This window comes from Choristoneura fumiferana, chromosome 12 (assembly GCF_025370935.1).
Source record: "Choristoneura fumiferana chromosome 12, NRCan_CFum_1, whole genome shotgun sequence".
Lineage (NCBI taxonomy): Eukaryota > Metazoa > Arthropoda > Insecta > Lepidoptera > Tortricidae > Choristoneura > Choristoneura fumiferana.
In genome coordinates, this window is record NC_133483.1 from 20,637,772 (window position 1) to 20,650,292 (window position 12,521).

General features: G+C 37.7%; 1 protein-coding gene across 1 annotated transcript in view; it reads right to left on the minus strand.

The window, feature by feature from the left end:
• Positions 1-648: 648 nt before the first annotated feature.
• The window catches only part of LOC141433583 (salivary peroxidase/catechol oxidase-like), an 18,632-nt gene continuing 6,759 nt past the window's right edge, over positions 649-12,521 (minus strand). The window contains exons 4-12 of the mRNA XM_074095690.1: positions 9,887-10,074; positions 9,018-9,219; positions 8,641-8,838; positions 7,383-7,527; positions 6,333-6,489; positions 5,908-6,075; positions 5,411-5,609; positions 2,947-3,052; positions 649-1,468 (exon numbers count right to left, since the gene is read on the minus strand). Of these exons, the coding sequence (XP_073951791.1) occupies positions 1,384-1,468; positions 2,947-3,052; positions 5,411-5,609; positions 5,908-6,075; positions 6,333-6,489; positions 7,383-7,527; positions 8,641-8,838; positions 9,018-9,219; positions 9,887-10,074 (1,448 nt within the window). The 3' untranslated portion in view covers positions 649-1,383. The remainder of the gene's footprint in view (positions 1,469-2,946; positions 3,053-5,410; positions 5,610-5,907; positions 6,076-6,332; positions 6,490-7,382; positions 7,528-8,640; positions 8,839-9,017; positions 9,220-9,886; positions 10,075-12,521) is intronic.

The window sequence follows — 12,521 nt, forward strand, 5'->3', positions numbered from 1 at the left end:
CTATATACACTATGTTAAAGGAAATATTACGAAATACCTAAACCATACCTAAAGCACAGTCATGACATGAAACTTCTAACTTTTCAAAAATAGCTCTCAGTGCACATAATCTATACACTCAGCAAAAAACTAAAACTTTTAGTATTTTCAAAACCTTTATGTAGAATTTAATGTCCCAAACCCGGACTAGAATTTTCCGCGAATGAACCGCGCTGTCAGCCATTTTTTTTGAGCTGCGCGGCGCGTGCAATGCTTCCAGACGCAGTCAGCTAAAACCAAAAAGCGGGTTCGCTGTAGGCTATTGGATGGCGTACATTGAAAATACCATTTAATTTGTTTATAATAATCATAATAATTAAATTACTTAATTTTTGAAAGTTGCAGAACTAAACTAGTTCCATTTGAGTAGCAGAGCCTGTGTTTTAATTTTTTGCACCTGTTTCAGGGCCCACCCGGTATATTTTACAAAATTACCATGATACTTGCATACAATGAATGTAAAACACCTTTAAATTATAAATATCGGATCAGTTTTAATATCGGAATTCGGATAGCAGTCCGACATATTTCGGATTACCGAGATCTTTAATCATAGATTCACTTATAGCAGCGGTTAGCTCGATGAATTAAAACACAAGTAAACCAGCACATTATTTTAATGTCAGTGTCTTCAAAATCGTAAGTGAAGAAAAATAAGGTTCTAATAGATTGATAATAATATGTATCAAAGTAGAAAGAAGATTTTGAAGCACAAAGATCTATTGTTATACTTAGCCGTATTCATACTTTCTCTGGTGTATAATATCTTGACGCTACAGATCTGTTTACCTTATGAAGATTAGTTTATGACAAAGATAATGTTTCTTATATCTCAAATTGCCTACCTACATATAAAAAAAATACAACCAAGGCAGTAATCAAAGGTAGTAAGTAGTCATCAGATCTCTAACCGGACTCACTTCTTATGCTACCTTTTTTAAACAATCAGAGGATTTCGTTTTCAAATTTCAATGGGTGAAAGGTGCCAGTCAAAAGTATGCTGTCATTGGGACAGTATCATCCATAGTGCACAGTTTTCACCCGATAAAACTGATACAGGTGACGGTTGGCCTTCTACCTATTCTCTATTATTAGTTAGTTACCGTTAGATTTAAATCTAACTTCTTTGACAAACCAGGACAGAGCGTTTTGGAGCCATCGTACAAAAAGACCTGACCTAGCATAAAACCGAAATTAAGGGAAGGAAGAAGAAGGAAATTTACTTATGCAGTTTTGACACTTATATTTTGTAATGGCGTATGAAATCGATACGGTTCTGGCACGTCCCGACACGTTACAGCAGATGAATGTGTGGCTTGCTTACAAACAACTATAAGGTTTCTTTTACTTCCCGTAACTTCCACAAGTTTCATCCCTCCACATTGCCAAATTAATTTTCGGTATTTGGCTGCACCTTGTGATTTTGTTCCTGCGAAACGAAAAACAAATATTGTATTGTAACAATTTTGAAATAAAATTAGTTAGATAGACCATAGTATTTAGCCATAGTAAGTAACTGATTTAACTCGTTACAGTTTTAACATGGTGGTTGAAATTTATATTTGGGGTTGGTACCAAAACCTTATGACGATTTTTTTATTAAGGTGGCAGTGGTGTGGCGTCTGATATTTCCGTGGTAAAGTCGAAGCAAAGATCGCTTACAGCTTTCCTAAATCCTGTAGGTATGTCCTGTTATCGTATTTTGTCAATATTGGTCAAGCTGATGGGAATAGGGTTATATAACCGCTCCGCCACTGGGCGAATGCTACACGCAAGATCCATATTGTGATCCGTCAATATATATTGTCGGATATTTATTGACGTGTAGGGTAGTGTATTGACGGACGGTTGAGTTTCTTGCCGGATTGCCGGTAGTAGATTTTTTTGACATTCATAAGTGCTTGTTATAGCCTAAATTGAATAAAGATATTTTGACTTTGACTTTGGACCACAATATTTATCGCTGGATTTCTGGAAATCCTTGTGATCTGATCCCAGAACCTGGATCGTGATATTTATCTTGCGTGTAGTGTCGCGCATCAATATTAATCGCCTCAGTACGCAGCGAGACGGAAACGATGGAGGACGTCGGTGACACCGCGTCTGCGGGTTCCGCATCTGCCACAGAGAACCCGTGCCACGAGCAAGAATCTATGACTGGCATGACATCTTTTTACTCGTTTGTTTAAAGTCAGGGCTACAATTATTGCCACACAAGCTCTAATTTACCTCCGTCCAGGGTCCATCACGTCTGCCTCGTACAAAGAACGCTTCAGTACTGACACGATCCGTATTGATGGTGTAGGGTGTGCTGTCATCCGGCCCAAGATACACGTAATTACCCCCATAATTACCTATCACGATATTTATTGACGTGTAGCGTTCGCCTAAGATAGTCCTTGCCCTGCACACCGCAATTATCGAGTCGAGAATTCATTGTTAGCAATAGAGAGGTTTGCCAATTTTTAAATTATGCTAGTCCCATAAAAACTTTAATGTAGATATAGATCTTTATTATTTTAATACCGGACATGGCACTAGGTACACATCGTTAAGAGAGCAGTCCCCAGAAAAGTTTATGTCCACTGAACATTGATTCCTGTACCTAGTATATGTCATCATCATCATTATCATCATCATCATCATGGTAGCCTTTTGGTTATCCAATCTTGGATAAAGGCTTCTTCCCTCTACTTTCACTCTTGGCGATCTTGTGCATCTCATCCAGTCTCGACCTCCGTGCCGTCGAATGTCGTCCATCCAGCGCTGCGGTGGTCTGCCGCGCCCCCCAGTAGCCGCTCTGGGTCTCCAATCAAGGACTCGACTTGTCCAGCGACTTTCATCCATTTTCGCAATCGTACGTGCAATGACAAAAAAACTACAATAAGATTTGTGAGAAATACTTACGCTGGACCAGCGCGCAAAAAGCCTCGTGGTTGAATGCGAGTCACTTTGTCTCCTACATCACATAGAAGTCGGGATACGGATACCTTTCTTATTTCTTGGAGTTGTTCTGAAATTAGAAAAATCGGTCAAGTGCGAGTCGGACTCGTACATGAAGGGTTCCGTAAATAGTTCAGTAAAAGTTTTTCTTTTAATTCTTCTAATATAAGTTTTTTTTACTGACTGTTCTTTATGCCCCTGGCTACCAAAGTACTCGTCAAGACGAATCAAACGAATCCAAATTCGATGCGGTCTTGTCGTTTATCACAGAGTTCCTATGGTCAACTTCACGTCATAATAATATTGCACTTTCATCGGATTTATTGCGTGTAAAATTTCTGCTCAATCGGTAGATGATATCCACTTCAAATTTGAGGTGAAAGATTCCACCCGAGCAAACATAGTTATATTACACTGCAAGTAAATATAATGCTTGTAATAAGTTTTTGTTAAACATTTCATTTTTAATACAAGATTTTTTTGCCGACTGTACTTTTTGTTGACTGTACTTGCGTTGTCATCTAAACTACATATCCGTACCAAATTTCAAGTCAGTACTGGTAACTATTGAGGAGTTCACTACTGCAGAGACCACCAAGATGTCACTACCAGATTATTGTATTGTCACCAAATCTGTTTAAGTATGCCAAATTTCAAGTCGCTCGGACCCCTGTAAGTGGGTCAAATTTATCTTCCAAGATTTGACCCAAACAAACAACAAATTTGAATTCTCATCCTCTTTGGTTTTGGCTGATTGCGTCTGGAAGCATTGCACGCGCCGCGCAGCTCAAAAAAATGGCTGTCAGCGCGGTTCATTCTCGGGAAATTTGGCGGACTTCGTAAGTATGTTGTATATTTAAATAATAAGAATCTCGACTAGTACCTTACCTTGTAATTAGTGATAAATACTTTGTATGATTTTTTTAATGTAAAAAACAATGGTAGACATATCGAAGGTGGAAGTCTCAATTGGCGTAAGGGACAAAATACCGAAAATCACTTTTAAACATAGAAAATTAGTTTTTTTTTTCTCTGTCGATTGCTAGTATTCAAGTTACGATACGCCCCTTGTGGCAGTCTCATATGTCCTTTACGACTCAGCTCATGTCGTTAAAAAAAAGCCCAAAAAATATAATAAAAGGGCGTATGGGTCAATTATTGTTTCATTGCCCTTTACACCCCAACATTTTATAACGAATAAGATAAAAAAAGCTAGAAGTTGTTGGGCGTAACCTTACCGCCTGTACCTATATCTTGTACCTTAGGTACATCAAAATACTAACCATAGCTAGTTTAAAAAGTGCCCCTTACTGCATGCAACTTTATTATCAGTCTTGAATATTTTGTATACGTATAGTGTTTATACTTGCGCGTTACACCATTGGTTCGCAACTTATTTGATCTCGCCACCGCCTGCGCTGTTGCGTCTACCTACTTTCCACGCGCCGAGCGTTTGCGCATTGTACATTTGGTCAGTAGTGCCAGACACGTCAAACACGGAGGACGTATTTGATTGCCTACATTTTTTCTTTGTCAACGCGCGTATTTTTTATAAGATGCCAAAAGCAAAACAAAAAAAGAAGATTATATTTATGTGATTAGTGACGATGGGGATCTGGCGAGCGCTTTATCAAAGTTGGCTTCATTGAGGTTTGTGGTTCATAAATTGCTTCATTATTTTTGCACAAAACTAATAAACCACCAAATCAGACAGTCACTAAGTATATTATAAAAAAATAATTAAAATCGCAAACTTAAAGGTAAACATTCAAACGACATAGGCCTAGCATTGGTCGCCTAGCAACGGGTAAAAACGCCTAGCAGCCAAAAAACGCTGAAAAAAACACGTTTCTTGTATGACGACCCCCTTTAATTTGTAACTATATTTTATTTTTAGCATTTGCTGGCATAGCGGCGACAGTAATACACAATCTGTGAAAATTTCAAGTGTCTAACATTTACGGCTTAAGAGATAGAGCCCTGTGACAAACGGACGGACAAACAGAAAGACAGACAGCGGAGTCTCAGTAATAGGGTCCCGCACCCTTTGGGTACGGAACCCCAAAAAGTGTGGGTTAAAATGACGACCAGATGGCTAAGTTGTTAGTGATCTTTACTACAAAGCTAGCGGTTGCGGGTTCGATCCCCGCGACGGGCAAATATTTGTATGATGAATACGAATGTTTGTACTTGAGTCTTGGACGTTTGTATGTTTTTAAGTATATATTTATTTATATGTGTATGTCTATCCGTTGTCTAGCACCCACAGTACAAGCTTTGCTTAGTTTGGGGCTAGGTCAATTAGTATTATTTGTCCCAAGATGATATTATTATTATTATTTCAGATAATGAAAAAGCTAAAACGCTTGGAACCTGAATCCTTCATTTCTTGTTTTCCTCCTAATTAAGCATATTATAGTCTGTTTACCTTTGGTGAACGCGTGTGGTCGGTTTGGTCGTTCGTACCAGTGTCTGTCAGACTTTATACTCCTTAGGAGTTGTTCTACTACCACACAATAGAACGTAGGTGGAGCAAAACCGCCAAAAACCGGTTGTTCTAACCATATTCCAGCCATCAGATCAATGTCATTTACGTTTCGGTATAAATCTTTGAGCAGCTCCAATTTCTGAAACAGATATTTAAATTTTTGTAGTAAAGGGACAGATTTAGCAGTGGATGGTCACAGATATTGCAGAGCTCGTGGAATAAAGAGGATGGAAATTATGAAGGGGATACAATTGGATACATACTTGAATGTAGATCGATAGATCATGTCATAGATAACGACCTGGTGCGAGTGGCAATAATGAAATTGGAGATCACAGCAATGGTAATAAGATATTTAGTTAATTACTTACCAAGGATAAGTTAATAGGAGAAGATGGTAGTAATTTAGTGTTTGCTAGAATTTGAAATATACTTACGTCAGCAGCTATGATATCAGTCAGATCATCAAAACTATTGATTGTCTTGCCAGAGCAAAACTTTCTGTATTTGACGTAAGGAGGGAAACCGAAATATCTGCCCTTGGCCAAATCATTGGTAGCTACGTCCGACATGTGCTGGAGACCTCCGAAAATCCTTTCTCCAACCTGAAAGAATAGATCGAGCGTAACCATAAGAACAACGAATGAACCATTGCGTTTAACTTATGCAAACTATGTACTGTGTCGCTTGGGACTCGTCGGTTTTCTTCGTCCTGAAGATTCCAATAAGAAAAAAAAGAAAACCAACATTTGGTTTCGTCTTCCGAACGATATTAGCCAACTAGTTGAAGTGTATTTAGACTTATGAGCTTGTGAGTCTTCGCCGTCAGTTTTACATGAAATGCTTTCGGTCGAATACTTACATCAGGATCGACTGTATAATCGATCTTTCCACTCGCTTGCCTGAAACTTCCTTGCGTTATGTAATCCAGATTATCGTCGATCGCTAGAAAACCAGTCCGCAGTGTCACGTTGACTATAGGTACTTGTTTTAGGTAATTGCCCTCTGTGTCGTACATCCTGAAAAAAAGCGGCCATGAGCGTGTCGGACACGCCCGAAATAGGGTTCCGTAGCCATTAGGTACGGAAAAATTAAGAAATATTTTTCTAAGGATTTCGTATTTACCTTAGGCTGCTATTTCCTCTTAAACTACTAATTAATTCTCAAGAAAACTTAACCGTTATATTTTTCCTTGTATGTTTGATATACTTACCCACCGGTTTAGATTTTAGAGGGGGGGGACGCTTGATTTTAATGAAAATTTGCACTTTAAAGTTGAATATTTTGCAAACAAATCACTGAATCGAAAAATCGTTTTAGCAACCACCCTGTGGTTTTAAAAGACCAACGAGACCCCACACTACAAGCTTGGATGAGAAAAAAAAATCACCCCCTCTTTACGTCTATGGGCGGTACTCTAAAAAAAATTTTTTTTAATTTTAATTGTACTGTTTTGTCGGCATAATTTACATATATATTAGAGCAAAATTACAGCTTTCCCCCATTGATAGTCCCTGAACAAAGCCGCGGACGGCAAGACAGACAGACAGACATGGCGAAACTATAAAAGGGTTCCGTTTTTGCCATTCGGTCACAGAATTGCGTCACAGCTATCTACTTACCAAGATTTCCTTAATCTGCCACACACACACACACACACACACACACACACACACACAACACCGCACGCACGCACGCACGCACGTAAGAACGCACGCATATGCGCAAACTTTCATATCTGTAATATTAGTAGTATATAGTAGTAGTTGTATCCGTGCCTACAACATTTAATGTGCCTTTGCAGGGTTCAAGTTCTTGGAATTATTAAATAATAACCTAATGTACAGCATAAAACGCAATAAATTAATGAATTATAAATTAATGTGTGAACGACATCACTACATCTCCATACTTGAGTCTGCCTTCTTGCATCAAATGAACCCATCGCAGTACATATGGATACTCCGAAGTCTGAGTCGGGAAGATTTTGCTGTCATACATATCCCTGAATCCACCATCAGCTGAGATGACGGAGTCTCTTAGTAAATTGACCTTTCCTGCAAAGATTTTTTTTATTTTAGTTTTGTTTCTGCCTGTAGATCTAACTGTACGTCAGAATGAAAAAGTCGAAATAGTATAAATTGAAATGAAGAGACCAATAAATTACATTATGCTGACGTATAAGCGCGCGAGAGAGAGAGAGAGAGAGAGAACGGGGTAAAATACATTGAGAAAGAAAACATTTTAAAAGATCGTCGAATACCTAGTGTAATTTGGGTAATTACAAAGCCTTATCTTAGAAGATTATTTTGCTAGGCATTTAAATGAAGGCCGTCCCCTATCTGAATGACCTTTACAACTCAAAACATATTTCTGCGTCCTTATAAAACTTAAATGTAATAATTATGAGTGTAATATCATGAATTATTATAGTCGTTTTTGAGAAATCCATACGGCTCGCCGATGTCTGCGCGGGCGTCGAGCGGCAGTTGCTTCTTGGCCGTCGGACGAGGAACCTGAGCGACTCGATCCTAAGATTTTGACTTTTGCGTTTTTCGGTTAAAAATAAAATGATCAATTATTATAATTTGGAGTTCTCAAAAAAAAAGATTGGTTTTTTGGAATCTTTTTGTATCTTATTTTTCTGTTTTTTCTGTGCATCTATCTATATTTCAGTTTGTATTTTCAATTTCGGTTTTACGGGATGACCGTAAAAGTAAAAATTTGGAATTGAAATAAAAAATACAAAAAGATTCCAAAAAACCAATCTTAATTTGATTGCTTAGAAACGATATCTCTTGTCCGGGTGAGCGGTTAGTTCCAAAGGAATGCCGAAAAAGTTTGAGGGCTTACGGCATAGATGTCGCTAGCGTCGCTGCTTAAGTGACTAAGTAAGAAACACAAGCTGAGATATGGGGTGCATAGGGAAATTCGTGTCGGTACCGTTGACCATCAGTGGTGTAGCGGTATAGCACGCGGTACGGATTACCGAGGACCTGGGTTCGATTCCCAGTGATGGTCTTATTTTTCTGTTTTTTCTGTGCATCTATATTTCAGTTTGTATTTTCAATTTCTCAAAAAAATTGTAAATCATTCAAAAATCGGCAGACCTAATTGAAGTAGGTACACATGATTATTCACTATGGTTAAAGTTTAATTCACGAACTTACCCAGCAAAACTGGCAGGAACTCGTAGAGATATAGCTGCAGTTCAGTGGCTATGTTGATGTCTCTAGCTGTTTGGTAGAGTTTTTCGTCAGTCCAGCATGGGTTCAGCTCTGCTAGTGTCAAAGCCATGCGGTTGTGGTTACGCCAAAACCACATGGCGAACAAGTTGATGCCGAGGATTGAATTGGCTCCGACAGCAGCTAAAATATTATTGAAGAATGAGATAGGTTATTGAAACTTTGCAATATTTTTTATATGGATGAAGCGCAGGCAGTTTTGTGTGAATGACAGAAATATTACTATAGATGGTAGTTGTTGTCATTTCGCCATGGAAGTGACACGCACAAAAATGAGAAACACCCTGAAGCTTGACACTCACGTGTGTCATGACATCTGGTTTCACGTGGCGGCTGATTTAGCAGGCAAACGTTTGCCAATGTTTTCGTCCTCGGTGGGTAAATTCGGCCTTCGTCTACTTCATACTTCAACAGCCCTCCAGTGCCAAGCCTGGCCTTTTCGATCTCCTTTAACTCGGCTCCATACACAATGGACAAATCAAAAGTAGGTGTTGAGGATGATATCTGTTACATAAGAACAATAAAGATACGTCATAAATACAAAACAACCGAAAAACATGCTATTAACGCTCACGTACATACATACATTTACACGCTTTGTGCCATCTTACTAACGTTATGAAAGGCACCTACGATTGTTCTTTTTAACGTTAGCGTTCTCATTACCATTAGATGTACTTATACGATGGCAAATGGTTAAACGAAATAAACTAATTATCTTGTGCAACAAGAGTTTTGTTCTGCGAGTGTTGATTTCGAATCCCGTGTAAGCAAAGGATTTTAAATATAACTGAATTATTAGGATTTCTATACAAGTAACATAAAAAAAAATATATAAAAATACTCCTTAGAAACTACAGTATACAATACACAAAATAAAATTAAAATAACTAAATTAAATAATAATAATAATTAACTGAATTAAAATTTGAAAATCAAACTTAGAATCGATTTGATCCCATCTCTCGCTTTTTTTGTGTTAAAGTGACAGAGACAGATCAAAATGACGTTAAAATCTTTCGAATTCAGTTAATAGACTGTAGTGCACTACTCTACTCCAACGCCATCAGTTTACTTACAACTCTGCCCAATGCTCATTTATTTATTTATGCTAATACCCTGAGCGGTGTCAACGCTATGCCTCTTGGGGTACGAAGTTCTAGAAACATACCTTGTCCGGTAAAGTTTTATTGTTAACACATCCAGAAGACTGATAGGTTATTGGCCTGGTCAAGTTCTGACAGCGAATATGAGAAAAGCGGTGGACCGGGTCATCCTCTGGAATCTTCTGAGGGATGCACATTGGGTCACTTTTTCCTTTTGGAAGGCAGCAGTACGGCCTCCAAACAACATAGTCAACTGTAATAAATTAGAAATATTTTCTTATCAGAGCCAGGAGTTGGGAGTATCCTGGATAGAAAAAAAAATTGTACGTTAGGTAGATTTTGAAGTTTTTTGAAGGCAGTCTGGTTTTTTAATTGTTTCATTTTTTTATGGGATAATTACAATAATTATCAAAATTCATTTGATACCTCTTATATATTGAAATCCGTTCAGCCGTTTAGACTAGAGGGGACCAAAGAAATAAATAATGTATGTACATAGATATATACATACATATATGCATACGATCGAAAACATAACCCTTTTTCGGGCAGTCGGGTAAAAACTCAAGAGGTTCGAACCAACGATCCTCTGATTGAGAGGCCATAAGTCAAACCACTAAGCTACATAACAGCATGAACAGTGGCGTGCAGTGGTCCTCAACGTAAGACCGACTAAAGAATAGCTAAGTTCAGCAGTGTTTATCAATAGGGTGGAAAACGAGCAAGTGGGTAACTACGTAAGCACCACTGCCCATGGATACCCGCAAAACAAACGGTTTGCCGTTGTGTTGCTAACCTATAGGTAGAAATACATATTTGGAAACATGTCAAGGAGTCGAAAAAATAAATGTAATTGGTAATTTAAGTACTTACCAATGTTATTCCGCCAAGCGTCTATGGTGTAGCTGTAGAATTTATTACATATTTCGACGAATGGTTTTTACCACCACGATTATCTAACTGAGTATGTAATTAATAGGTACTAGTTTTTGCCCGCGACTTCGTCCGCATGGAATAGTAATTTTGGGAAGTATTTTTTTTCGGATAGCTATTCTGCCAATAATACCTACATATAGAAACTTCTGCGGTTTACTGAAAATAACATATTTTACTAAACTATTTTTTTTTGTTTTTCCATTTTTTGGTAAAACAAATATTTGGCGGGTAGTCACACTTTAGCGATACAACGTGTACCCTGCAAAACAAAAGGACTCTTCATAGTGAACTCTTTGCACCTTTACGTCTTTTTTTGTAAGTTAGGATCCGAGGATAGTGTTATATTAAGACGGCATTTTTACTTATCATACATGTTTCCGATAAATATACTTAATATAGTAATTTGCTTGGAATTCTTTACGAATTTTAATTTTCGTCCCCATATTTTCAAATAGGTCGCCATAATTTCAAAAGCGCAAGAACAAATGTTTTTTAGGGTTTCGTACCTCAAAAGGAAAAATGGAAACCTTATAGGATCACTTTGCTGTCCGTCCGTCCGTCTGTCCATTAAGACCCTTTATCTCGGAAACGCGCGGAGGTATCGAGTTAAAATTAAAACCTTAAACTCAGGTCCACAGTCTCGGAAGCTGTGAAAAAATTAAACTTAAGTCAAAGCAATCAAAAGCTACAATCGCCTTAACCGAAAAATTAATGGGTTCTTCCGGCTGTTCTAGAAACTTGAAATTATGTATGAAGGTAAGGTCTTATAGCACGATCAATAAGAAAAATCTGAAAATCATAATTTTTCATGTCTGGCTGTCCTTGTCAATAAGCCATCTAAAAAGACCCCACATTGCGTACATTTTGCTTATGAGAGGGGCTATGCTAACACTGCATATTCATAAAAAAACAACTCGCATTTAATTGTTTTTTTTTTAGTTCATATCAAATACCTAAACACAAAGATTCATCGATTTATCTTCGATAATGACGATCTTCCATATAAACTTTCATCCCCTGTTTCATCCTGCCATAGGTAAAAAAAAAACGCTCAAACAAATATTTATTTATTTCTTAAATGCCGAGTTTCATGGATTCATCGATTTATCTCTGCTGATTCTGACAGCGTTCCATAATCTTTGATCCCCTATTTCATCCCTGCACAGGTAAAATTTTCAAAAACGCTCGAACAAAATATCTATGCCAAGTTACATAAAGAACCATCGATTTATCTTCGATAATGACGATCTTTCATATAAACTTTCATCCCCTATTTTACCCCCTCACCGGAAGAATAAAATAAATGCTCGAACAAATATCTATTTATCTCTTACTAGCTGTTGCCCGCGACTTCGCCCCCGTTGTATTTTTTCTTTATTTTCTTCCATAAAAACCTTCTCCTGATAGTAACGAACACGACAAAAAAATAATTATCGAAATCGGACCAGTTGTTCCCGAGTTTTGCGCTTAGCAACACATTTTACGATTCATTTTTATTTATTTGTATAGATTACACGCCTAAATGGCAAGTTCAATAAAGATTCATCGATTTATCTTCGATAATGACGACCTTCCGTATAAACTTTCACCCCCTATTTCATCCCCTCACAGGTCGAATTTTTCAAAAAAAACAAACAAATATCGATTTTTTTTGATTGCCTAAATGCCAAGTTTCATTGTTTTATCTTCGGTTATAAACTTTCATCCCCCATTTCAACCCCTTAAAGCCTTTTTTTCGCGATAAAAGATACCTATGTTCTTCCC